Raw genomic sequence first — 26,153 nt, forward strand, 5'->3', positions numbered from 1 at the left:
CTAAACAGAGGGGCGTGGCTGTATTCCAGTAAAATTTTATTTAGGCAGCAGTGGGCCAGATTTGGCCTGTGAAGTCCGTATTTTGCCAGCCCCAAGTTTACGTTTTCAAATCTATAGGTTCGTGTTCGGTCCTGAGCAACTTTTAGAAACCACAGGTCCAGGAAGACAGACAAATATGCAAACCATCACCGTAACGATGTATTTTGCATTCTAATAAAGTCACAGGTAAGAAGAGGTTGTACAGACTGTAGAGGAGAAAGCCTCTGCCTCTGCCTGTGGAGGCAGAGTAGGCATGAGGCACCAATATTTGAGGTGAAGTTTGAAGCACGCTCCCTGATAGATAAGCAAGGGGAAGACATTCTAGGCAGAGAAATAACATTTGCAAACTTTATGAAAGAATTTGGACATTGCAGAGTCTTTTGCATGGTTATATTATGGAGAAAGTGATTGATTATGCTGCAAGGCAAGGTAGGAATTATCTCCTGACAGGCTCCTGGTTTCCACTTTATCCAGTAGACCAGTGGTTACCATTGGCATAGGCATCTGAGAATTGCCTGGAGAGCTTTCTAAAAATTAGCGATTCCTGGGCCTGTTGAATGAGAATCCTTGAAATGGAGCCCATAAATCTTTTAAAAACCACCTTAGATGAGCCTGGTGTAAAAGACTGAGAATCACTGCTATTAATGTCACCGAGGAATTAATACAAAAGAGGGAGATGGGGATAATAGCTACTCTTTAGAAACTTTAATAAGACGACATCTGTAATTCTTTATTTCCCTTCTTTAGTTTAGCCTGGTGGAGTAACGATAGTATCCCCGTTTAGTAATTGCTTAGACTTTTGTTTCAGAACGATCATGTCGATAATGCTATAGGATGGAAGGTATAGGATTATTAGAGGAAAATGGAGTTGGAAACAAAATTAAGTATCAATATTTACACTTCAGAATTTCAGGGGAAAAAAGTCTCCGTACCAAGTGAATAGACAGGTACAATGATGTGCCTTGAATGTAAGATTTATCTTGAGTGCTGTAGACTCACAGTGTCTATGGAGACAAAATGAAAACAAGTCAATTAAAACTTTGCAGAAATCCTCAAAGGCTGCTCAGAAACCATCCTGTTCTGTGTAAATTGCTGTCAACTTTATAAAGAGCGAAAAGAACTAGTAAATGTAATGAACTGCTAATCAACAAATTGACCTGCTTATGGAGGGCAGGAAACTGGATTTTGTAGGTTTCCAGTTGCTCTGTATTGTGAAAATTACATCATAGTGACATAATGAACAATAGAAGAAAGTGATACAGCAGATCTGTCTCTTCCTACTTCATGAGTTCCCACTGGAAGCAGAATCCAGTGGAGATGTTACAGCTATTATAGCGTAACCTTTAGTACTGTGGCTCTAGTAAGACAAATTTCTTCATACCATAATGATCAGATAAATTTTTTCTTGTATATTTAGCATTTGTGTCAAAATATTGAGTGGAAAACTTTGGGATGAGCAAAGTCTTTGGGGTTTCTTCATTCCCCCTTATGTTATTTTCCCTGCCCTCCTGTTATATTTGGGGGAATATCTTATGGATCCTTTAGCATTCAGTGAGACCAGTTGACTAACCACTTCAGTTCTTCTAAAGTTGTCAGATTAGCAAATCACCTAAAAGTAACTGTAAAGTAACTATAGGATTTTATTTTCTCCCCACACAAGGGGTATTGCCACATAAGCTGTCATGGGATTTTATTTGGCTCATTCATTTCAAACCATCCGCACATGTCTCTCTGATTCAGTGGCCATGAGTCTGCTCGAAGTCTACATCACACAAACAGAATAATCACAATGAGCCCTAAAACCCTAAGTTTACTATCAACTTCCTGAAGGACTTTAACTTAATATCTTTCTATCTTTGGAACAGAATATGAAACGGCGCAGGCGTCGAGATATTTTACGAGTACAACTGGTACGAATATTTGAACTGCTGGCAGATGCTGGTGTCATTAGTCACAGGTCAGTATTGGATTTTGACTTTTTAAAACTTTGGAATGATTTGAGAATATAGTATTTTTTTTTCTTAGAAATATGTAAAAACAGAAAAGCACCTTTGCAACAACAATAAAAAACTGCAACACTGTGAGCATTATTAACCAGTGAGTATTAACCAGTGGCTAAAAAACATATTGAAAAAATCTACCACTAGTAATAGATTGCTTCAGGCAAAAATTGGGTCTGAAGTTCCTATGATTTTGATATTTGTAGGAATCTAGTAACTTAGGCAAGTGGACAGTAGCCTTTTTTTGTGACTAAGTTAACTATATCTTTTTTTTATTATTTAAAAAAATTTTTTTAATGTTTATTTTTTTTGAAAGACAGAGAGTGACAGAGAACGAGCAGGGGAGGGTCAGAGAGAGAGGGAGACACAGAATCCGAAGCAGGCTCCAGGCTCTGAGTTGTCAGCACAGAGCCTGACACAGGGCTCGAACCCACTGACTGAGAGAATGACCTGAGCCAAAGTCAGATGCTTAACCGACTGAGCCAGCCAGGCGCCCCTAAGTTAACTATATCTTATCTAATTTTAAAAATGAATTTCTTTTGGATTGTGAAATCATTTTATATATATAGGCTAAACACTGTAAAGTTTATAAATTTATTCTAATCAACTATTAATCTACCCTATTGGGGGAAAATTACGAAAGTCATAATCCATAACTTTTCACCCTTCACCAATGAAGACCTAAAACCTGGAGTTATTGTTAGAATAAAGGCATTTTGATACTAAGACCAACCCCTCAAGGAAAATTCCATCAGCTTTGGGTTGAGAACTATTTCCTTGGGAAGGACAGTGGCGTTGCCTGCCTGCTTATTGAAGGAGGGAAAAAAAGGTCTGATTGCATCCAAAAAAGTAACAGAAAAGAGATCTTGAGGAAAAAAGAATGTCAATAAGGTAGTGTAGTATTGTTACTGGGGTATTTGTCCTGCTTGCTTCTGAGTCCCCCTCCCTTTCATGGTTTACATCAAATGCTTTTGACAAGCGCCTTCAAAATAGAGCTTTAATTAACGAGAATTTAAACCACTGATTACCTCTTCTTTTATAGTAAATGAAAAGAAAGAAAAAAAAAAGAAACATTGTTCTTTTTTTTTTTTTTTGGTCCTACCAAAAATAAGACCTTGGACAGACGTTAGGAAAAGAGAATTTGAAACATGCTGGGCTTAATGCAAAAAAATCAACAGCCTAATACATATCTGGATCTTTTCCTTTTTTGTTGCTTTTAATGTATGTTAGTGAATGAAGAATCTTTGAATGGTGCTATTTTGGGGAAACTGCAGGATGTTGGTGTATTTAAAATTCAACTACAAAAGCTGTACTCACCACTGAGCAGTAATGGTTTAGAACACAGTTATGCTTTTGGTTTTGATTTTTTTTTTTTAAGACAAAATAATCCTATAATGCTGTTGCTATTAAGGACTTTTCAGTTTCCTTGACTGAGGCAAAAATGAATTCCGAATGCGAAAAAGGCAGGGCTTTGTTTTGTTCCTTTGTTTTGTTCCTATGTGCCTCATGCATAGGAGGTACTCAATGAATAGTTGTTAGATGAATGAATGTTTTATTCTGGGTCAGGTTGCAGTCTATTAAATTTGGTTTCCCATGCAATAATAAATCATGACTCAGAAATTAAAAACACTCATTTAAGGAATAAAGGAAAACATTTCAAAAAAAAAAATAATAGAAAAGAAAAGTGCCTGGGTGGCTCAGTCATTAAGCATCTGACTTCAGCTCAGGTCATGATCTCATGGTTCTTGAGTTTGAGTTCCACGGTGAGCTGGAGCCCTGATTGGGGTGAACATGAGCCCCACTCGGGTGAACCCAGATCTCTCTCTCTCTCTCTCTCTCTCTCTCCCCTCCCACTTCCTTCCTTGCTCTCTCTCTCTACCCCTCATGGGGTTCTCTCTCTCTCTCTCTTTCTCTCTCTCTCTCTCTCTCTCTCTGCCCCTCTCTCAGCTGCACCTTTTCTCTCTCAAAAAAAAAAAAGGGGGAAAGGGCAACATTTTATTATGAATTCATTCAGCATATTATTATTGTAGACTGGTATTTTTAAGATGCTGTAATACCATTGCAATTCCTTACTCTTGTTTTCATGGCTTTAGGATGTTTATTTTTTTTTAAAAATTTATTTTAATGTTTGTTTATTTTTGAGAGAGAGAGAGAGAGACAGAGGGCAAGTGGGTGAAGGGCAGAGAGAGAGGGAGACACAGAATCCAAAGCAGGCTCCAGGCTCTGAGCTTGTCAGCACATAGACTGGCGCAGGGCTTGAACTGACGGACTGCGAGATCATAACCTGAGCCAAAGTCTGACGCTTAATCAACTGAGTCACCCAGGCGCCCCACGATGTTTATAAGAAGCTCTTCACAACTATTAAAAATTACTTTTAAAATCATGTGTTTTAGAAGTACTTTTCAAATACAGCAAGGAGAAGCTGATCAAAATAAATGTAAATGTAACAACAGCTAATCATGTATATAGAACTTAATAGTTTACTAATTCTTCTTATATAGTAACTCATTTATAGTTTTACTAAAACGCTCTGAGGTAGCTACTGGTCAATTCCTTTATAAGCGATGGAACAAGACCGGAGCCCAAGACTTCTGACCAGATGAGCCCTTCCGGTCTGTGGTTTCCAGGCAGAGAGCCCTTGCCTGAGGGAAAAAATTACTGCAGAGTTTTGAGGCAACTCCGTGGGTATTAGAACACTTGAAAACTAGCCCTCGTACTTGAATTCTCTTAAAGTTTTGTATCCCCAGTACTACCTGTTTTAGAGTCTTCCTAATGGATATTTGATTGATTATGCTAATGGATGATATGAATATGCATGGCAACTAGGAGAATATATAGAACTAGTCTTTCTTCTTTCTACCCTTCTGAACTGATCCTTCCTGTCCCATATGCCTCATTTCCTTATTTTGAAAAGCTGTATTTTTTGCCAGAGAAGGAATAACATTCAGCACTCAGAATAGTTGATTAAAAGCAGATATGGAATTGAATAATATAAATTGCAGTAATGTCTTGATTAAGAAGCACCATCTAGGGGCGCTTGGGTGGCTCAGTTGGTTGAGCATCTGACTTCGGCTCAGGTCACGAACTCACGGCTTATGGGCTAGAGCCCCGCATCAGGCTCTGTGCCAACAGTTCAGAGCCTGGAGTCAGCTTAGGATTCTGTGTCTCCTCTGCTCTCTGCCCCTCCCTTACTCACATGGTGTCTCTCTCTCTCTCTCTCTCAAAAATAAATAAACATTAAAAAAAAAGAAAAGCACTATCTAGGAGTGCTTGGGTGGCTTAGTCGGTTAAGTGTCCCAACTCTTGACTTCACCTGAGGTCATGATCTCACAGTCATGGGATCAGGCCCCGCATTGGGCTCTGTGCTAACAGTGCAGAGCCTGCTTGGGATTCTCTCTCTCCTCTCTCTCTCTCTGTCCCTCCCCGCTCGCACACTCTGTCTCTTAAAATAAACATTTAAAAAGCATGATCTATTTTATATTTGTAAGTAAAAATCATGTTCGTTTAATTTTTGTATATTAAGTTGCACACTGTCATGACCGTGCCAAGTTTAATACACAGTTAGTTGACCCTTGAACATGGATTTGAGCTGCACAGGCCCACTTGTATGTGAGTTTTAACAGTACAGCAATATAAATGTGTTTTCTCTTATGATTTCCTTTTCTTTCTTTATTGCAAGACTATAATATGCAATTTGTATGACATGCAAAATATATGTTCATTGACTGTTTATGTTATTGGCAAAGTTTCCAGCCAACAATAGGCTATTAGTAGCTACGTTTTGTGGAATTAAAAGTTATATACAGATTTTTGACCGGGGTGGTGTGGGTAGGNTATTCTGGTTTTGATTACTAAAAATTTATTTTGATTTAAACTATAATTTAAAATCACATTTTCTTATTTTTTCCCAATATTTTCAGTGCAAGTGGTGGCCTTGATAATGAAACCCATTTTCTCAACAATACTTTATTGGAATATGTAGATTTAACTCGACAACTCCTCGAAGCAGAAAATGAAAAAGACTCTGACACACTGAAGGATATACGATGCCATTTTAGTGCCTTAGTGGCGAATATCATTCAGAATGTTCCAGGTACTTGTTTTTTAGCCTCTTAAAACATTACTGAATATTAAAGGACTGTTTTATATTTTCTTTCCATGAGGGTTTGCAGTCTCAGTTACTAAAACAGCTTGTGAACATAGTGGAAAAATATGTCAACATAACATGGATGGCAAGAGTTTGTTTTACCTTTCAGTTAGTGGCGTGAGTAGAAATCAGAAAGCAATCCCACATAGATTTTTAATGATAAGACACTAACAAAAAAAATCTAGAAATCAATAGAATAAGCTTCTTTTCTTTCTTTCTTAAAAAAATGTTTTTTGAAGGAGAGAGAGGCAGAGTACAAGCCAGGGAAGGGCAGAGAGAGAGGGGAAGACACAGAATCTGAAGCAGGCTCCAGGCTCCGAGCTGTCAGCACAGAGCCTGACGCAGGGCTCAGATTCACAAGCCACGAGCTCATGACCGGAGCCAAAGTCAGACACTCAACCGACTGAGTCACCCAGATGCCCCTAGGAGAAGCTTCTTTAGACAGACTTGTCCTAGATGCATTGAGCAAAAAGAAATAATGTTCCAAATGGTAACTGAGAGTAGAATTAACAAGATACTTTTGAATAAGGGAAGAAGGATGTAGGCTGCAGTTATAAAATCTTCCAAGGATACAGTGTTCTTGATTGATTCCTTTAAGGTCAGTGTGCCTATTATTGAGTACATACTAAAAGGCAGGTACTGGTTTAGGCACTAGAAATATCAATTTATGGAATTACATTTTAAAAAGCCATAAATTCTTTACAAGTATAAGACATAAAAATGTGACTATAGCCTTTGGTGTATATTTGAATATAAATTGTTTTTCTTTCCGAAAAAGAAAAGTTTTGTTACCTTTAATGATACATGCAAACAGTTGACTTTTAAAGCAAGAACATGGCTTGTAATTTATAAAAAGGTCCAGTAAGCATTTCTTTAGGTACCTTAAGTTCAAGTGCAGGAGCCCTATTTGGAACTTTAGAGGAAAAGAACTTTCTTTCCCTCTAAATTTTCTGATCTGAAGCTCATTCACATAAAGGTAGAGTTTAGTCCATTACTAAACATTTTTTTACAACTTCCAGATTGTTTCATTAAGATACTGTTGGGTTTCTTCAACAAGAATTGATACAGAATTTGTAGATGGAATTTTAAAGCAGAAAGAATCCTCAGATATCATCTCATCCAGTGGTTTTCAAACTGTGTCATTTCTCCTCTGCTGCCATCAGCAAGAGGCAGCGGAATGGGTTTGGACTCGAGGCCTTCCCGAGGTCAAGCAGATCAGCCTCTCCTTTGCCTGTTTTGTGTATCAGAATTTATGTAAAGATTCTTGAGTCTTTTAGAAAGACAGCTGTGCTGCTAAAAAACGTACAGCTTAAAAAAACGCTTATCTCGTCCAAAGATTTCACTTGACATTGAACCAAGATCCAGAGTTGTGTTCGGGTTGATGTCTTGGCCCTGCTTACCGTGTAACCAGCAACAGCCAGGGAGAGAGGCAGGGTCCTGGCTTCCAGCTCCGTGCAGGCCTCCGGGGCAGAACCTGCCTCCCTGTAATTCCTGCTTGCCGCGGTCCTGCGTCTCTCACAGCGCCGTGCTGCCTGGTGACGGAGTCTGCAGCCCTCTTCCTGTGACTTGCACGTGTGTAAATGATTTCTGCCACCGAGGAGGTTTTTGGCAGCTTAAGATAAAAACTTTCGCTTTCTTTTTTATAATATTACATATTCAATACCAAATACGTTGACATGCACATTTAAAAAAAAAGAAATGGAAATGATTTTTTTCCCCATCTATTTTTATTCTCAGTGCACCAGAGAAGAAGTATCTTTCCTCAGCAGAGCCTCCGTCACAGTCTGTTTATGCTGTTTAGTCACTGGGCAGGTCCTTTTAGCATCATGTTTACACCCTTGGACAGATACAGTGACAGAAATATGCAAATTAACAGACATCAGTACTGTGCCCTAAAGGTATTTACTTCGAAATCTGATTTCCTTTTTCTTATGTGAAGAGTGTAGTTAAATTTTTTTTGACTCTCTTTGCCTAGTATTATAAAGAGGATAGATTTCTTCTGAGCACCTTGTGAACATTAGAATAAATGTTTGCCTGCTGTACAAAAACACCTACTGTATGTTTATTTAAATGCATAAGATACAATACCCAAAAGGTTACAGAATCTACCCAAAATTTAAATACCATTTTCTTAAAGAACTGAGAATTGCCTTTTTTTCCCTACTTAAGTACTTCTTCTGGTCTTTTTTCCCCCTCTCTCTTCCATTATTATTCAAACTCCATGCCTAATTTGGTATCACCCATTCATTTACTACTCCTAACAAGTTAATTAGTTTCAAAAATTGCTATTAATTAGGCTTTTCTTTGTAAAGAGTTAAAGGTATTGTGGCCACATAAGCATGAATAAAAATATCCTGCCTCTTCTCATTAAGCAACCAACATATAACCTCGTAAATGTTTTAAATGTAATTCTGATATTATTGTTTGAAGGCTATGTCTGCTGTACTGTGTTGTGGCCCTGTTGCAGATAATGTAGGACTGTCATCAGATGGCTATTTGTACAAATGGTTGGATAACATTTTGGACTCTCTGGACAAAAAGGTAATTATGACAGTTCCTTTAAGATTTTGCAATAAATGGCATTGCATTATTTGGAGTTACAGTATGACCCACCGAAAACAAGTCTTTTTTTTTTTGTTTTAACATAAGATAGGTTAGAATATAAACAAAAAGTATATTATATAAAATTAAATAGGAGTCAACAACTTAAGAATTTTCTACTTCTTATTTATTACATAAATGTTAATTTTTATAGGATTAATACAGCTATATATATATGTATATATATATCTCACAATAGGGTTCTCAATCTATAATATATTAATATAGAATACACTGAGCTCCATGGAAGGAAATATGTTATTTGTTATGCACAATTTCATTTTTTTGACCACTCCCCAGTTAATCTTTCTTGTCTTCCCAACTCTTTATTCTCCTACTGTACATGCACAGACCTCACAATTTAAAATAGAACTCACATTTTTTTCCCCCTCAGAATAATTTTTCTATTAGGTTATCCAAGACAAGAATAAAGCTTGATAAAAATAACTGGAGAAGTTAATAACTCACTTTTCTGAAAGCCCTGAATCACTGTTCATGTTCACCAGCCGCCCTCAGGGCTCCGCTGGAGAAGAGAATTGCACTACTTAGAGTCTTGTGTAGAAAGCAAGAGACCAAGTATAATTTATCCATGTCATTTGTTTCCTTTTGGCTGAATAAAATGAGAAGAGGTTGAACAAAAGGAGACTGAGTTTTGTGCTTAAATACAATAAGTATATACACTATATTATTTGAATAAACATACACAGAAGTAGTTATAGAAGTTTCTTTCTCCTGGGCAATCTTGTGACCTTTACGTAGGTTCATCAGTTGGGCTGTGAAGCAGTTACGTTACTGCTGGAGCTGAACCCGGATCAGAGCAACCTGATGTACTGGGCTGTGGATCGATGCTACACTGGTTCCAAGAGAGTGGCAGCTGGCTGCTTTAAAGCCATAGCTAATGTCTTCCAGAACAGGTACTCTAGATACTGACTTCCATATTTAATCTAGCTTTGTCTTTTTAAAGAAAAATACTGTGAAGCCAATATTTCGTTTTCCCTGAGCTCTAATGAAATTTAACCAAACTAAGAATAACGATCACCACGCATCTGTTGTACCTTTTGCCTTAAAAACAAACAAAAAAACCCAAAACCAAAAAAAACACCTAGTCACTTCATTGGCTTAAAATCTGGACGTCTGCAGCCTTACCTTTTGTATATCATATTTGTTAACGGTATGAAAGCCTCTAAACTTTTACCTAACATGTGAAATTTGTCCCTAGGGATTATCAGTGTGACACGGTGATGCTCCTAAATCTGATACTGTTTAAAGCAGCTGATTCTTCTCGAAGCATCTATGAGGTTGCTATGCAACTTTTACAGGTCTGTATGCAAACATTAGTTAAAACACTTTTTAAAGTTTATTTATTTTTGAGAGAGAAAGAGTGTGAGCAGGGAACAGGCAGAGAGAGAAGGAGAGTGTAGAGCTCAAGCAGAGATCAAGAGTCAGATGCTTAACTGACTGAACCACCCAGGCACCCATAGTTAAAATATTTCTTTTTGAAGATTTCATGAAGGATTGCTATCTATTCTTGCCTTGAAAGTCTATAAATATTTTCAGTGGGGAGATATGGTATCAATTCCTGATTATCACTACAAATAGAAGACAAAGATAATACAGGTACTTAAGTCTAAATAATACAGACTGTTGTATTACAAAGGGGTTGTGTATGTACTCCCACACACGTGCACGTGTATGTGCCTGTATGTGTGCAAGTACTTATAAAAATTGGGTGTCAGGACCTATATGTGCATGTATTCTGCTCAACAGTTAAGAATAATGTGAGCCAGATGATTTTTTGAGACCCAAGTAAAAAGCAATTAGCTCTTTAATGAGCTTGTGTAATTTTTCTTTATTAGACTGAGAAAAATAACATAGAAAGTTTACTTCCCAAGCATGGCTCTACTATTGTCATACAATATCTAACTGTTGATAGGGTGAGATTTTTTTCACTCTTAACCAAGAATGAGATTCAAGTAAATCCTGATTTTTCTAGAGGGTTTGAAGTGGTATTGATGCTGGTTGTGATTGTCTCGGGAATTATACCCCAATGTCATAATTAATTAAGTAGAAAGTTCGGTTGTGTCACTTCTATATATAGTGTAATGTTAAAAGAATTTTTAAATCATATTTCTTGTTTGATCTGTATTTAACCAAGATCTGTTTGAAGACTTTTTTCCCCTTATACATGTTTCATATAATCCTGTTTTTGAACTGGAAAGTGGTCAGTTTTCTTCAAGTAATGGTATAGTAAGTTGCTCAAGTCTTTTTCAGACTACTACCCCAAACTGTCGGCATTAAGCACAAGGAATATAAAGCCTTGTAAACAATTACAGATCTTTTGCAAAGATTTCTGGGAATTGGAAACTAATATCTGAAGTACTTTGCAGTATACATACCTATATAGTTTTTAAGCTGGAATAATTCTTGCGAGAAGATTTTATTCTTTAATTATAGCTGAAATTTAGAGGACTCATAAAATCTTGACATTCCTGCAGATCCTGGAACCGAAGATGTTTCGCTATGCTCACAAGTTGGAAGTTCAGAGAACAGATGGAGTACTCAGCCAGCTGTCTCCTCTGCCACACCTCTATTCTGTCTCATATTATCAGTTGTCCGAGGAGTTAGCAAGGGCTTATCCTGAGCTAACTCTCGCCATGTTCTCAGGTATGATCACTGAACTGGTTAGTGGGTTTTCGTTAGCAATCATTTTCAATAGCTACCTTTAGGACATTTTAAATATATGAAATTTGAGGTTGAATCAAAACAAAACATGTCTTTAAAGTTTTATTTCTTTATTTAAGTAATCTTAAATACCACATGTGGGGCTCAAACTCGTGACCCCGAGATTAAGAGTCGCGCACTCCTGTGACTGAGCCAGCCAGGCACCAGGCGCCTCAAAAACAAAACATGTCTTTATGTGAGAGAATGTTTTTTTTTTCTTTTATAAGAACTCTTAATACTAATCCCCCTCATGATATGTAAATTTGAGGCTGCCCACTGACAGTGCAGAGCCTTTTGGAGATTCTCTCTGCCCCTCCCCTGCTTCTGTGTGCATGCATGCTTTTTCTCTCTCTCAAAAAAAATGAGCTTTAAAGAACATAATTAAATTAAAACATTTCTCAGGGCACCTGGGTGGCTCTGTCAGTTAAGCTTCTGACTCTTGATTTCGGCTCACGTGATGATCTCACAGTTTGTGAGATTGAGCCTTGTGTTGGGCTCTGCACTGACAGCACAGAGTGTACTTAGAACTCTCTCTCTCCCTCTCTCTGCCCCACCCCCCTTGCCTGCACACATATTCTCTCTCTCTCTCTCTCTCTCAAAATAAATAAAAAAATAAACATTTAAAAAATAAAACTAGGGGTGCGTGGGTGACTCAGGTAAGCAAACGACTCTTGATTTCGGTTCTGATTGTGATCTCATGGTATGTGAGAGTGAGCCTCACATCAGGCTCAAGCACACGGAATATGCTTGGGATTCTCTCTGTGAACCCTCTCTGTCCCTCCCACATTCTTTCTCTCTCTTTCAAAATAAAAAAAATAGGGATGCCTGAGTGGCTCAGTTGGTTAAGCATCTGACTATTGGTTTTGGCTCAGGTCATGATATCATGGTTTTGTGAGTTCAAGCATCAGGCTCTGTGCCTGCTTGGGATTCTCTGTCTCTCTCTGTCTCTCTCTGTCTCTCTCTGTCTCTCTCTCTCTCTCTCTGCCCCTTCCCCACTTGCTCTGTAAGAACAACCTGGAATCATAAAGAAAGGGCCAGCAGTGCCTTAAGCTAAACTATCACTTAGGATCCCACATTGCTTTCTTTTTTTAATAGTTTATTTTTGAGACAGAGAGAGATGGAACATGAGCTGGGGAGGGGGCAGAGAGAGAGGGAGACAGAATCTGAAGCAGGCTCCAGGTTCTGAGCTGCCAGCACAGAACCCGATGTGGGGCTCGCACCCACGAACTGCGAGGTTGTGACCTGAGCCAAAGTCAGACACTTAACCGACTGAGCCACCCAGGTGCCCCCCCCCCCCCCACTTTGCTTTCTGGTTCAATTTCCTTTCTTGGGACCAACAACTATTCCTGACACGAGTGTGTAAAACAGAGGGACTATGTGTCCGGTGAGCTGTTCTCTCTGTCGGGATCTCCCAAGACACAGCTTTAGGACAATTTTTGTTTAAAATCTAGTTTAACCTTCTGCCCAGTGGACACTATTACAAGTGCGCCTGCAGTACTTTATCCTTTCACTGCAGAGTTCATTGTAACACCGGACACTTCGCTGGGCTTTCAACTTTTCACTTGTACCAAGATCTTATTTTAGTCTGAGAATTGGACATGCACCCGAGGGCATCCAGAGGATTAGAAAGCTCTGCTGTGGACCCTGCCTTTCATTTAACCTCAAGACATGGTGGCCTCAGCCTTCTTTGGGCAGCTTTCCACAGCATCCATCTCAGTAGTAGAAATATTTCCCTTCCCTCACTGACCTGTAACATTCATTTCTGAAAGTGGTTTCCCTGTTTGGCTTGTGCTGGTAGATGGCAGTGACCGTGCCCCCTTCCTTTTCCATAACTCCCACAGTCCTGACAGCCTTTTCAGGGTCAAGGTGGATGGCCGTGGGTGCCAGGCAGTGGCTGCCACGATCACAGATGCGGCTGCTGGCCTTCTTCTCAGAAAGCAGAGCGGCCCAGCGGAGTCTCAGCACTTAAGAAACTGGTCGGGATGGCAGCTGACATGCGTGTGGACCGTGCCCACGGCTCAGCAGTTTTGTCACTTTTCTTCAGTTCTGTCTTCAGACAGCCTTGTCATGAAGATCGGTTAATTATAACTCCTTTGCTTAAAATGGTTTATTCTACACCAAAACATAGCCTGTAAACCTACTCAGGGCAGTTCTCACTTTTACCGTTTCCAAGGCGAGATGAGCACAGTGCTTGTTAGGGGTTGGGTAGTACAGCTGTCAGTGTGAACTGTGCCCACTTTGGAAGTTGAGGGGCCCTCCCCTCCCGCTTTCTGGGACCGATTGTGGTAATCTTCAAAGGTTGTCCACTCCCTGGCTCTTCCCATCATTTTCCTCCTTTACACCCACTTCTAACCCGTCCCCTGCCCCTTTACCTTGCTTCGAGTGTCTACATCCACTTGTGTCATGTTCTCAGCCCCCGTGCATCTTCATAAATAGCCTTAGGACTCCATTAGCCTGAGTTTGCTCTCTGTAAACTTACTGAAGTTTGCTGAATCGAATCACTAGCTTCTGGTCTTCAGTCTGTTGGCTACTTTGCCCAGCAATTAATGTTAGTCACCTGACATTTATTACAATTTTGACCTCTTTTGATTTCTAGAAATTTAGTATTTCCTAGTTTTCCTTCTACTGTGAGCTATCCCTTTTCTGTCACTTTTGGTGGATTCTTTTCTTCTATCTTAAGTATTCGAGTTCCCCAAGTTCCATCGCAGACCTCTTTCTCAGGAGGCCCTATCTGAGGGAGGCCATTGCTGTTGCTGTGGCCCCAGCTCCCACACACACCACCTCTCCCCTAGTCACATCTCTTCATTCAACTACTTTGAGAGCTCCAAGTTTTTCATTTCATACCAGAGGCACTAACATCATAGGAGGGATCCTTGTAAAAAGTCAGAATTGAATATATTCAATTTCTGAATATTTCCGGTTATAACCAGAAAGCATTGGACTGAGCACCTGACCGGCAGTATTTTGAATGTGCACAGTAATCCCACGAGGCAACTTCTTATGTTGTCCTCTTCTTACACAATTGTAAATTCAGGATCAGAGGTTGACAGGTTGGCCCTCGGACAAGCAGCTTGCTTGTGGTAGAGCTGGGATTCGAACCCACGTGTGTGCAGTTCTAGAGCCATGTTCCAAATCACTACACTTCTGTACACTCCTTTTCTAAAAAAATACTTATTTTTGAGGTGGGGATGATTATCCAATGCAGGCTCTGCACTGAAAGCAGAGAACCTGATATGGGGCTTGAACTCAATAACTTTGAGATCATGACCTGAGCTGAGGTCGGACGCCCAACTGATGGAGCCACCCAGGTCAGGTGCCCCTATATTTACTCCTTTTAATGAGTAAATAACTACAAGGCCTGGTGGGCAAAACGCGGGCCAAGCACAAAAAAGATGTTTATTTAAAGTGACTTTTGGAAACTTAACCATGTATCAAGGCACATGGGCTTTGCAATCCACCTTGTGCTTGAATTCTCTGGCACACAATTTGTTTCTGACTTAGGTGGATTACTTTGACTCTGTCCACCTCACTGATTTATCACCATCATCAAATGAGATGGGTGTGAAAGTAACAAGTGCATCATAGGAGTCTCCCCTGTATAGAACCAAAATATGGAGATTTTTCATGGGTCAATTTAATCTATGTATAAAACTGTCTTTTACCGTATAATTACATTTATGTATTTATTGAGGTAAAAAGACCTCATAAAATTTACCATATTAATCATTTTAGGTGTATATAGTTCAGTAGTGTTCAGTATGTTTACATTGTTGCGAAATAGATCTCTAGAAAATTTTCACCCTGTCGAGCAGAAACTATATCCACTAAACAACTCTCCTTTTGCCCCAACTCCCTACCTGCTGCTAACCACCATTGTACTTTCTATTTCTATGAAATTGATTCTTTTAGATATCTCCTATAAAAAGAATCATTTAATATTTGTATTTTTGTCTCACTTAGCATAATGACCCCAAGGTTCATTCATGTTGTAGCACAACAGGATTTCCTTCTTTTTTTGAGGTTGTGTAGTATTCCACTGCAAGAATGAATGTGTGTGTGTGTGTGTATGTTTATATACATATATATACACTTGTGTATACATATGTGTGTGTATATACATGTATATGTACATAACACATTTTGTTTATCCATCCACTTGTCAGTGGACATTTGGATTGCTTCCACCTCTTGGCTGTTGTGGGTAGTGCTATAAACATAAACATGGTATGCAAATCTTTGAGACCCTGCTTTCAGTTCTTTACGATGTATATACAGAAGTGGGATTGCTGAATGATATGGTAGTTTTGATTTTAATTTTCTGAGGAGCTCCCATAGTGGTTGCACCATCTTACACTCCCACCAACATGCGTAACTATCTATATGTCTCAGCCACCAAAGTATTTTATATAAAAGCAAGGAGCTAATTTTTTTTTTATCTTTTTTTTTTTTTTAATTTTTTATTTCTAGGGGAAAGAGAAAGAGACAGCGTGAGCAGGGGAGGGTCAGAGAGAGAGGGAGTCACAGACTGAAACAGGCTCCAGGCTCTGAGCTGGCAGTCAGCACAGAGCCCGACGCGGGGCTCGAACCCACGAACCGCGAGATCATGACCTAAGCGAAAGTCGGACGCTTAACCGACTAAGCCACCCAGGCGCCCCAGCAAGGAGCTAATTTTTGTTAGTTGTTAATTTCCTTTATGATGTCATCGAAGTGAAATTTATTAAAAGGAGAAACAGCACTCAAAAGTGTTAAAAGTAATCAATACACCGTGGCTTCTTTTTTAATTATTGAAATTAATTACAAATCAAAGGACACCGAAATGATCCGGGTTGTTCCCTCTTTTGCCTTGTTTTTCATTACAGAGATAAGCCAGAGAATCCAGACCGCCCACCCTGCTGGGAGGCAGGTAATGCTGCACTATCTGTTACCATGGATGAACAACATCGAGCTGGTAGATTTAAGACCTTTGCCCACAGCAAGGCGACACGACGAAGATGAAGACGACTCCTTGAAAGACCGAGAACTTATGGTGACTAGCAGGCGCTGGCTGCGAGGAGAAGGCTGGGGGTCTCCACAAGCCACTGCGATGGTTCTGAACAACCTCATGTACATGACAGCGAAGGTAAATTGGGCTTTGGGTTGGCGGTTGCTGCACAGGGTCGTTGAGTGAAGAGGAGTAAAAACGGTTAGACATAGCTGAAGAGATTAGGTAATCCCATGATAGCCAAACGGGTGATGCTTTATAAATTCCTGTATTCAGAGCACTTCTCATTAGATAGAAAATGGGTTTGGGGGGAGGAGACGATATCATATATGATTAATGATACTTAGGTGTGGATTTGTGGAAAGAAATGGTTATCCCTCTAGAGTATGGAAAAGATTCAAGCTGTGTATAAAAACATCATTTTCCAATGTTGCGCGGCGTGACAAGTTTGGCGTTGCATAAACAGTCATCACTGACGTGTGCATTGTGTGTCCTGCGTCTAGTATGGCGATGAGCTGGCCTGGTCGGAGGTGGAGAACGTGTGGACCACACTTGCAGATGGCTGGCCGAAAAACCTGAAAATCATTTTGCACTTTCTGATCAGCATTTGTGGAGTGAATAGTGAACCGAGCCTCTTGCCTTACGTATGTATTCAGGTTCATTTAAAAAAAAATGTTTTTTAATAATATTTACCTGGTTTCTCGTAGCAGCAGCGTACAGGCAGCAGTAGCCCGGCAGAGGTGAAGCCAGGGTCACAGTGAGGACCCAGCCGGGAAATAGCACATGCGTTTATTCACTGCTTCATTCAACCGATATCATCTAGCCTTTATTACAGGCTGGGTTCTCTTCTAGGTTCCGGGCATTTCAATCCCGGTGGGTGGTAGAGATTTGATTCTTTGAACCTTCACCTAATTTATTTAATGAATAAATCAGTAAGTTAATAAAGTACGGTTTTGGTGAGGGCTACGAAGGAAGGTTGCAGCGTAGTGAGGGTGAATAACTGCGGGACCGCAGCTCTCTGAGCGGATTGGAGATGACCCTCGAGAGGAAGCGATATTGAAGGGAGACCACAAAATGGAGGACGTTTGTCCTTTCTGCTAGGCAGGAGCTGGATGTGAGCGCCGAGCGGTGCGTGAGGGCTCCGTGCCTACCGAAGGCTGCAAGGGAAAGCGTGGGGAGAGATGCAGTGAAGAATGTCACAGCCTTTACCTTCTAGAGGGAAGGCAGTACTTAATCTGCTCAAGTTGAGAGAATAACAGGAAACTTGTCATACATGAGGGTGAAACCGGATCCACCCGGGCACACAAGCGCACCCGTGTGTGTACAGACATCAGTGTCAGCCCCGCGGGGGCGTCTCCTAACAGTGAGGTCCACAGGAGAACAGCTCTGCAGAATGTTGCTGTAAACGTTCTTGCAGTCCCGCCTCACACAAGCCCTTTCAGCGCTTTGCTCCGCCTAACACTTCCCGGGTTAACACGGTACCACCAGCGTTCTTGAGGCATGCCACAGGCCTGACGGCCACTGAGAAGCTCCCAGAGGAGGCTGGGTGTGCGGTACAAAGCTACAGGCCTCACATTACCTCTCTGAGCCCATCTCCTGATGTCCCCCCCCAGGCTCCCTGCCCCAGGCCATGCTGACACCCTTGCCGCCCCGCCCTGTGGCATTCCCACCCTGGGGCCTCCGCACTTTCCCTAAGTAGCCACGTTGCTCGCTCCCTCACCTCCTTCAGGTCTTCCCTCAGATGTCCTTTGTCCCCAAGGCCCTTGCTGGTCCTCCTGTGGAAGACTGCAGATACCCTGTCCCCACCCCTCCTCTCTTTTTGCTTTCCCTGCTTGGTTGATTTTCCCAGCACTTCTCATCGTCGAGCATATATTTTACCTTTTTGCCTCCGTCAGGCCAGTAACTTCTCCTCGTGAGCAGGAATTTTGTCTGTGTGGTTCACTGCTGTCCCCCCAGAGCCTGGAGCAGGGCCTGGCACTTACACGCTACCCATTCACTGGGTGGACGGATGAGTGAGTTGGGCGGGAAGAAGCAGCAGGCATGAAGTTATAACTCCCAAGAAGCCAAGGTGAAACTCAGGGAATAGCCAGTTGCCAGGAACTTAAAAGGAACTATTTTTAATGACGATAATAATTTCTTAACGAGGTCTTCTGAATCGCTTATTATAGGCCAGGCACAGTACAGGCACCGCATCTACATTGTTTCATTTCATTCGCAGAATAGATCTGCGTTTGCTAAGATTACTGCAGTTTTACACAGGAATAAAGCCGGGCAGAGACCAGAGTAACTTCCTCTGCGTCACACAGCCATTTAGCTCTGTCACTTAGTAGAGTGACAACCCAGATCTGTTGGTGAAAGTTTGGGAAAGCTTTGCGGAGAAGGCACTGGTGTAGGGGTGGAGCTGGGGCTGGAAGACTTGACCAGATTGAGGGGGGTCCTCAGAGTCAGACAGATTAAAGGCACAGGGGCCGGAGGACACCCGTCAGGATCTGAGGTGACTGAACCAGAGAACAGAGAATTAGCAAATAGAGCAGGTTGCAGAGGTACAGAGCTGTGTGTAGGCCGGTTATCAGTGTAGGCCGGGTAATCATTAAGATGTCTGGTATGATATAATATAGCACATTTTAAGATTTGCCCTGGGCTCGTGTGAATCAGAGTTTCTCAGCTGTCTGTGTGCTAATGAATCACCAGGGTGTCTGGTTCTGGCTTGGAGGGTGGGGCCTGAGATTCTGTATTTCTAGCAGCTCCCAGAGGTGCTGGCTGTGCCGGCAGACCACATGTTTCAAAGTTGCAAGGGTTGAAGTACAAAGGAAAAAGAGATAGGCTGATCAGTTACTAAGCGATTCAATAATGCATGTTGCCGACATGCAGTATGCATACTACTAAAATGTCTTTTTCACTTAAATAACTCATACTCTGTGCTTTCACTTATGTAACTCCTACTCTGTGCTGGGCATGTTTAAAATGCTTTATTAAATCTTATGTAATCCTAACACGCTATATGGAATATGAGCTTTTGTCCCCATTTGGCAGAAGAGAAAATTGAGAGTAACTGTCCAATTGCATAGCTAGAAAGTGTCTACACTGCAGTCCAGGCTGTGCAGTCTGGAGTCCAGTTCTAGTTCCGTGCTTTTCATCACTACTCTGTACTGCTGGGTTCGATATGGAGCATAGGAAAAGCAGAATAAAAACCAAATTCTGGGTCTGAAGTCTGACCACCTGAAAATAACAGGAAATTTGGGATGATATTATGAATTGAAATCTTTCCATTAAAAAAGAAACTGATTTATAGAAAAGCCATTAGCTTTTGCTTTTCTTTAAAAAAAAAAATAGTAAAGTATAGATACAGTGGAAACCATTAAACAATATCAAGTCACCCCAATCAAAAATAATGCCAGGGGTTGGAGTGGGGACTGTATTATTTAGAGAGCCGACTAAGGTCCTGTTGCTGATCGATGTTCACATTGAAGCTGTGCTTATTCCTCTACTATTTAAAGTCAAGTTTATCTGATAAAATCTGTTTCAAGACCAATTTATGAAATAAAACGTTTGCTTTTTCTTCTCCGAACAATTTCTGTTGTTACAGGTGAAGAAAGTTATTGTCTATTTAGGTAGAGACAAAACAATGCAGTTGCTGGAGGAGCTGGTGCGTGAGCTGCAGCTGACGGATCCCGTCAGCTCGGGGGTCACCCACATGGACAACCCCCCGTATTACCGCATCACTTCCAGCTACAAAATCCCTTCTGTCACCTCAGGTGAGAAATTATTTGAAACTGATACCTTGGTCTCAAAAGAGAAACTTTACATCCTTGTTCGCCTCAGCAAGCATTTGCCTTAAACATCATCAGGAAGAGCAAAGTGCCCCATGTCAGGCTCCGCACTGCGCATGAAGCCTGCTTAGGATTCCCTCCCTCTCTGTCTTTTTCTCCCTATGCCCCCCGCCCCCAACACTTGCTCTCTCTAAAATTGAGAAAGAAAGAAAAAAACAAAAGCAAACATGAGTCATGTGTGGTAATTAACCCGACAAGACTTTGTAAATCCTCATATAAGTGAAGAAGTCTGACAGTGTAAGAAGAATTCTCAATATTACAGAGGGAAACATATTTACATAATGTATTTGGAACTGGAATATAGATTTATATATCCTTATACAACAAGCATTTTTTAAAGTTTATTTATTTATTTTGAGACAGAAAGCGAACAAGCAGGGGAGGGGCAGAAAGAGCGGAAGAGAGAGAGAATCCCAAACAGGGTACGCGTTGTCAGCACAGAGCCCAGAGCAGGGCTCGAACTCATGAACCATGAAATCATGACCTGAGACGAAACCAAGAGTCAAATGCTTAACCTACTGAGCCACCCAGGCACCGTCTCCCCTTCTACAACAAGCATTTTTTAATGAATATTATTAGTGTGTTAAATATAAAAAGGCTTACTTATTGAATTATTCTGTAATTTCATAATATAATTATTTGGGCATATATTATACAGTCATGTAAGTGTTCTGTTTATATATATATATACACACACACACACACACACACAGATATAGTTATTGTATTTTAAGTTAAAGAAACTATTACCTGAGGGAATAACTTCCACTGAAAATCAGTATAATACTGGGACTATTTTAGATTACATTTCCATGAAATTATTTGTCATTCAGCTCATATTGAGTGTTTCTGGCACGTTAATAACATCTGTATAATTAGAAATCTTTTATAGTTTATTTTTTGGCATCTATCTTCATCTCTTAGCTCTTTTTGTTCTATTTTGTAAGGGATTTCTAATAACACTTCCACTGAATGCTTTTCATGTTTTTAGTTCTGAAGTATTTATTCTTTAATTAGTTTTTTTTTTTTAGGAGCGCCTTATTCATGTTTCACGGTTGGACTGTCTTCCTTATCTGATAAAGTTTTCTTCTCCCAGCAAAAGTTCCTATTTTCTCTATGTGGTTCCATTTTGATTTGTCTTAGTAAAAGCTTTTCTCAAAAGTCTACCAATTCTATTTCTGTCTTTTGATAAAGAGTGGAGTTTTTAAAAGTTGATTGGGGGGACACCTGAGTGGCTCAGTTGGTTCGAGCGTCTGACTTGGGCTCAGGTCTTGCCTGGAGCCTGCTTTGGATTCTGTGTCTCCGTCTGTCTCTCCCCCCTCCCTTCTTCATGCTCTGTCTCTCTCTCTCTCTCTCTCTCTCTCAAAAATAATAAACATTAAAAAAACTTAAGTTGATTGGATGTTTTGTAGGTATACATGGAGTTTATTTGTTGTATGATGATTTCAGTGATGTAAGCGTCTATAGGTCTCTTCTCTTAGACAACTAATCAGATTCCCCAGACAAAATTCTACTAGTCATCTACCTAAAAGAGAGGGTGTAGGGCTGCGTGTGTGTGTGTGTGTGTGTGTGTGTGTGTACACAAATACATATAAACCATAGACACACACAGCATAGTCTTTAAGCCTTCTGGTAGCCCCATGGGGTGAGAAAGTTTCAATGCAGTACAATCTCTAATTTAGATGTATATTTTCATTCAAGTCCCCTATTCTCAGTAAAGTTCTTACTCTTTCAGCTGTAATTATGTGCCCTCGTCCAGAAATCTTTGATTTACTCTTATCAGAAAAGATTTCTGGACGTGGAGAGAGACAGCTACCCCGTTACAAGAGGGAAGGGCATAGATGTTGGGGACCAATTACCTCTGACATAGATTTTCAACCAAGCCTGCCATTTTAGCAACACCTTCAGAGAGTACTCCCTGGGGTACTCAAACTATGAATTCCTGAGCCTTTTGGAGGTTTTGACAAAACAGATAAGGAAGCTTCTTGGTTTTCCCCACTACCAGCTTAAGTTTCAGCCTTCTTAAAGCTCAATTACTTGTCCATTTGTTTTCAAACATCCAGAATTTTGTTGATGTTGTCTCCTTTCCCTCTTGGTTGTTATGAGTATGTTCCTTCTTATTAAAAAAATTTTTTTAATGTTTATTTTTAGAGAGGGAGAGACCCAGAGCAAGAGTAGGGGAGGGACAGAGAGAGAAAGAGAGAGACACACACACAGAATCCGAAGGAGGCTCCCGGCTCTGAGCTGTCAGCCCAGAGCCTGATGTGGGGCTCAAACCCATGAACCGTGAGATCATGACCTGACCCAAAGTCAGATGCTCAACCGACTGAGCCACCCAGGCACCCTGAGTACATTCCTTTCTAACAGTCACCTTGCTCTCATGTTAGTGGAGTTTTAAGATCTGGAATTTTGAAACCTTTTGTTCTTACTGAGTTATCCCAGGCTTTAAGTTCACAGTTACTATTTAATTCCTGATTGCAGGAACTACTTCCAGTAGCAATACAATGGTAGCTCCCATAGATGGCAATCCTGATAATAAGCCCATAAAAGAGAGTATTGAAGAGAGGTAAGTACCTCTTGGTTATTCAGTAGCCTTTCAGTTTGACAGATACTGATTATCAGGATAAATGATAATTTCTGTGTTGCAATATTTCAAAATTCTCGTGAAGAAATACATTTCCATTTTGGAAATTTTCCGCATTGACTGTTTCATCATTAAAATGCTGACATGCTAGATTCTTTTATGCACTCTAATGGATGAATAGGTAGAGTATGTTCCGCCTCTTTCTGTGTTATTTACAGTTTTTGACTTTCCTAAATGGCTATTTACTCTGCCTATTTTTTTTATAATTTTATAAAAAGTTATAGGTTTTATCAGAACATTATTACCGCAGTGTAAGAAAAATCTTCAGGGAGAAATAATTGACTTAAAATCTTAAGCTTTTGAACCCTAAGATGGAAATTAATGTATATATATTATTATATACAAGTCATAGTAAACTTCGGCTAGTATTAATGTACTGTGTTCTTTTTTAAACATAGAAAGTGAAACCGCAAGTACAAATACCATTTTTCCATGAACTGTGACTAACTACACGATCATTCCCATAGCTATGTGCACCTCGACATCTACAGTGGACTAAACAGCCACTTAAACCGTCAACATCACAGACTAGAATCTCGATACAGTAGCAGCTCTGGAGGATCTTATGAAGAAGAAAAAAGTAATAAGTTCTAAATGTTTTTTATCACTACAATGGCGAGGTGTATTATTAATATATTAATGTTAGTCAATATATGTTTTTCTGGTAAATTCTTTCTAAGAAGTGTTGAACTGCCACTGGTGGTGTTCCAGCATAACCCGAAATGTCCTGATTTTGAGGAGAAGCATAAAGGGGGGAAATTTGTTTTAAAAGCACAGGTTCCCTATAGACGAATCAGAAGGAACATAAATTCTTATGAATTTCTCAAGAAGCATCATAGACCCCTGGCTACAGCCTGCTTTTTTTTTTTTTTTTTTTAATAGTTGGCTCTTTTTCTGTGGATTCATGCTTTATTGAAAAGTTCTCCCTTGCAATTAATTGTAAAGTGAATATCTACCCAAGTCTGTCACTAGAACACTGAGGTAGAGTGGAATAGAAGGGCATAAGCCTTCAGACCGGGAAGGGACCCTGAAGATGATCTAGTCCAATCTCCTCGTTTTGCACATGATGGAACTGAGGTCCAGAGAGGTTAAGTGACTTACCCATGTCACACAGAATTCACATTTCCCGATGTCATTTTTTACTGCACCCTGCAGCCCCACTGCAGTAGAGCAGATTTCCTTTTAAGATGGGTTTGTGTGGACCCTGTCTCAGGAAATTTAGAATTGAGCAACTTACCCGAAGGCTCTTGTGACAAGGCAGCTTTACCTATAATATGGTTTCATGGCTTGGACATGAACTCTGAAATCTCATGAAGCACTAATGTAGTTTTGCTTTGCTAGAAAGTATAGAACCTGAACGGATATCTCTGTCTCTCTCTCTCGATTTTCTGAGTTTGATAATATTTGTATGCAGGTCTTCCTAGCACACCTATGGCAAAAGAGTGGGAAGTTATTTTTTATCACTTTCCAATGCTGTAAACAGTTGGTGTCTTACTAGAGTTTGCGTATGTTGGCAGAAAAGAGATGGTGTAGAAAATGAGATCATTTTATTTTGATAGGTGATTCAATGCCACTTTATTCTAATTGGCGACTGAAAGTGATGGAGCATAATCAAGGAGAGCCACTACCCTTCCCACCAGCTGGAGGCTGCTGGTCACCACTGGTGGATTACTTGCCTGAAACGTCATCACCTGGATTACCTCTTCACAGGTGGACTACAGCGTCATTCCTCTTTCATATGAGCCAAATCGCTGCTTAATACTTTCAGCTTTCTTTATGCTATCTGACAGCAGAGAATAAAAGCCATTTCTTTCTTGAGATACTGCAACAAATTAGATCCGTGTGTTTAGATTTCGAGAAATCTAAAAACTCAGAATTCTGTTTACGGTGAATATTATTAAATCTACTTCTGATGCTGCTTTTCTGGGTGTCTGGCATAGTTACTTGACCTTTCTGGGACCCAGTTACTTCCTCTGAAACATATCTTATGGTACTAGGCACTATTGTTCGGGGTTGTGCTTCACTGGATTTTACTTAGCAGAATCACAATAGAATAGTTACCGCATTCCTTCAAAATTTATTAATGTATCCCAACACGTACTGAACCCCTACTATGTGGCAAGCAGTGTACTAGGTGTCAGGGTTGAAGATGAAGAAAATGTGGCCCTTGCCTTTGGGGAGCCCTTAGCAGGTAATGTTTTTTTCTAGAACCATCACTTAACGGTTTCTTCGGCTATATTTCTTTCCCTCTTTTTTTCTTGAGAAGTTGTATTTTTCCATAAAATACAATATTAAAGGCTTCAAGTAACTGGCATAAGATTTTCTCCAGGTGTGCTCTGCTCAGTATTAATATGCCTCTCATTTGTCACAGGTGTAATATAGCCGTGATCCTTTTGACCGATCTGATCATTGATCACAGTGTGAAGGTGGAATGGGGAAGCTACCTCCATCTTCTTCTGCATGCAATTTTTATAGGTAATTAACCGTGCTTCTAACTCAACGTCACATTATGTTTCCGTGACAATTTCAAGGCAGTCTGGTTTTTCAGTATTTCTCTTGATCGTTTTTTGATACGTTATTTCCATGACACCTTTTACGATGATTCTCCTGGCCTAGTGGGGTGTTAGTCTGCGCCCCTCTCGTCACCACAAACAGGTCTCTTTGCATTCCCGTTCCATCCTGCGCTCCCTCCGCTGCTCACAAACACAGTTACCGCCTAGCAGGAAAAATTCGGTAGCTATACCAAGAGTAAAGTTAACTTACCTCTGGGACTGGAAATTTTCAGAGTAAACGGCAAACTAAGATGGGGTCTAAGTGTTTCTCAAAAGAATGGGATTGTGGACCATCTAATTATTACAGCTGAAAGTCCACCGTGCCCTTGGTTATGGACACATGGGATCCATCACACCAGCAGTGCTCTTCATGCCTGTAGGATTGGCTTCCTGAAGAAGGTCAAGGTAGCCATCTTATCTGATGTTTTCCTAATGTGCACATTATTACTTGGATATTTCAGAAGTCAAATATCTACTGACTTTTCATTGAGCTAGGCACAAAAACTGCTTGTCTTTAAGAAAATTCATTTACATTGAGTGTTCTGTAACGAGTAATAGTTTCTAACATATTACTAAATTTTAGACACAAGACACATTGAAAATTTATCTTGATTCCCCCTGCTATTATAAGACAGTAG

The 26,153-nt window shown here is 40.2% G+C and overlaps 1 protein-coding gene across 3 annotated transcripts in view; it reads left to right on the forward strand.

Moving 5' to 3' along the window:
- FRYL (FRY like transcription coactivator) overlaps positions 1–26,153 on the forward strand; it is a 268,402-nt gene that overhangs the window by 183,434 nt on the left and 58,815 nt on the right. For all 3 annotated transcript variants that reach the window (XM_077757811.1, XM_077757813.1, XM_077757812.1), the window contains exons 27-40: positions 1,905–1,996; positions 5,960–6,132; positions 7,924–8,084; positions 8,617–8,727; positions 9,547–9,701; positions 10,007–10,106; positions 11,283–11,451; positions 16,368–16,627; positions 16,993–17,133; positions 20,076–20,244; positions 22,801–22,885; positions 23,431–23,543; positions 24,523–24,673; positions 25,335–25,438. In XM_077757811.1, coding sequence (XP_077613937.1) covers positions 1,905–1,996; positions 5,960–6,132; positions 7,924–8,084; positions 8,617–8,727; positions 9,547–9,701; positions 10,007–10,106; positions 11,283–11,451; positions 16,368–16,627; positions 16,993–17,133; positions 20,076–20,244; positions 22,801–22,885; positions 23,431–23,543; positions 24,523–24,673; positions 25,335–25,438 — 1,984 coding nt within the window. The remainder of the gene's footprint in view (positions 1–1,904; positions 1,997–5,959; positions 6,133–7,923; positions 8,085–8,616; positions 8,728–9,546; positions 9,702–10,006; positions 10,107–11,282; positions 11,452–16,367; positions 16,628–16,992; positions 17,134–20,075; positions 20,245–22,800; positions 22,886–23,430; positions 23,544–24,522; positions 24,674–25,334; positions 25,439–26,153) is intronic.

Source organism: Crocuta crocuta, unplaced genomic scaffold (genome assembly GCF_008692635.1).
Source record: "Crocuta crocuta isolate KB4526 unplaced genomic scaffold, BGI_CrCroc_1.0 scaffold282, whole genome shotgun sequence".
NCBI lineage: Eukaryota > Metazoa > Chordata > Mammalia > Carnivora > Hyaenidae > Crocuta > Crocuta crocuta.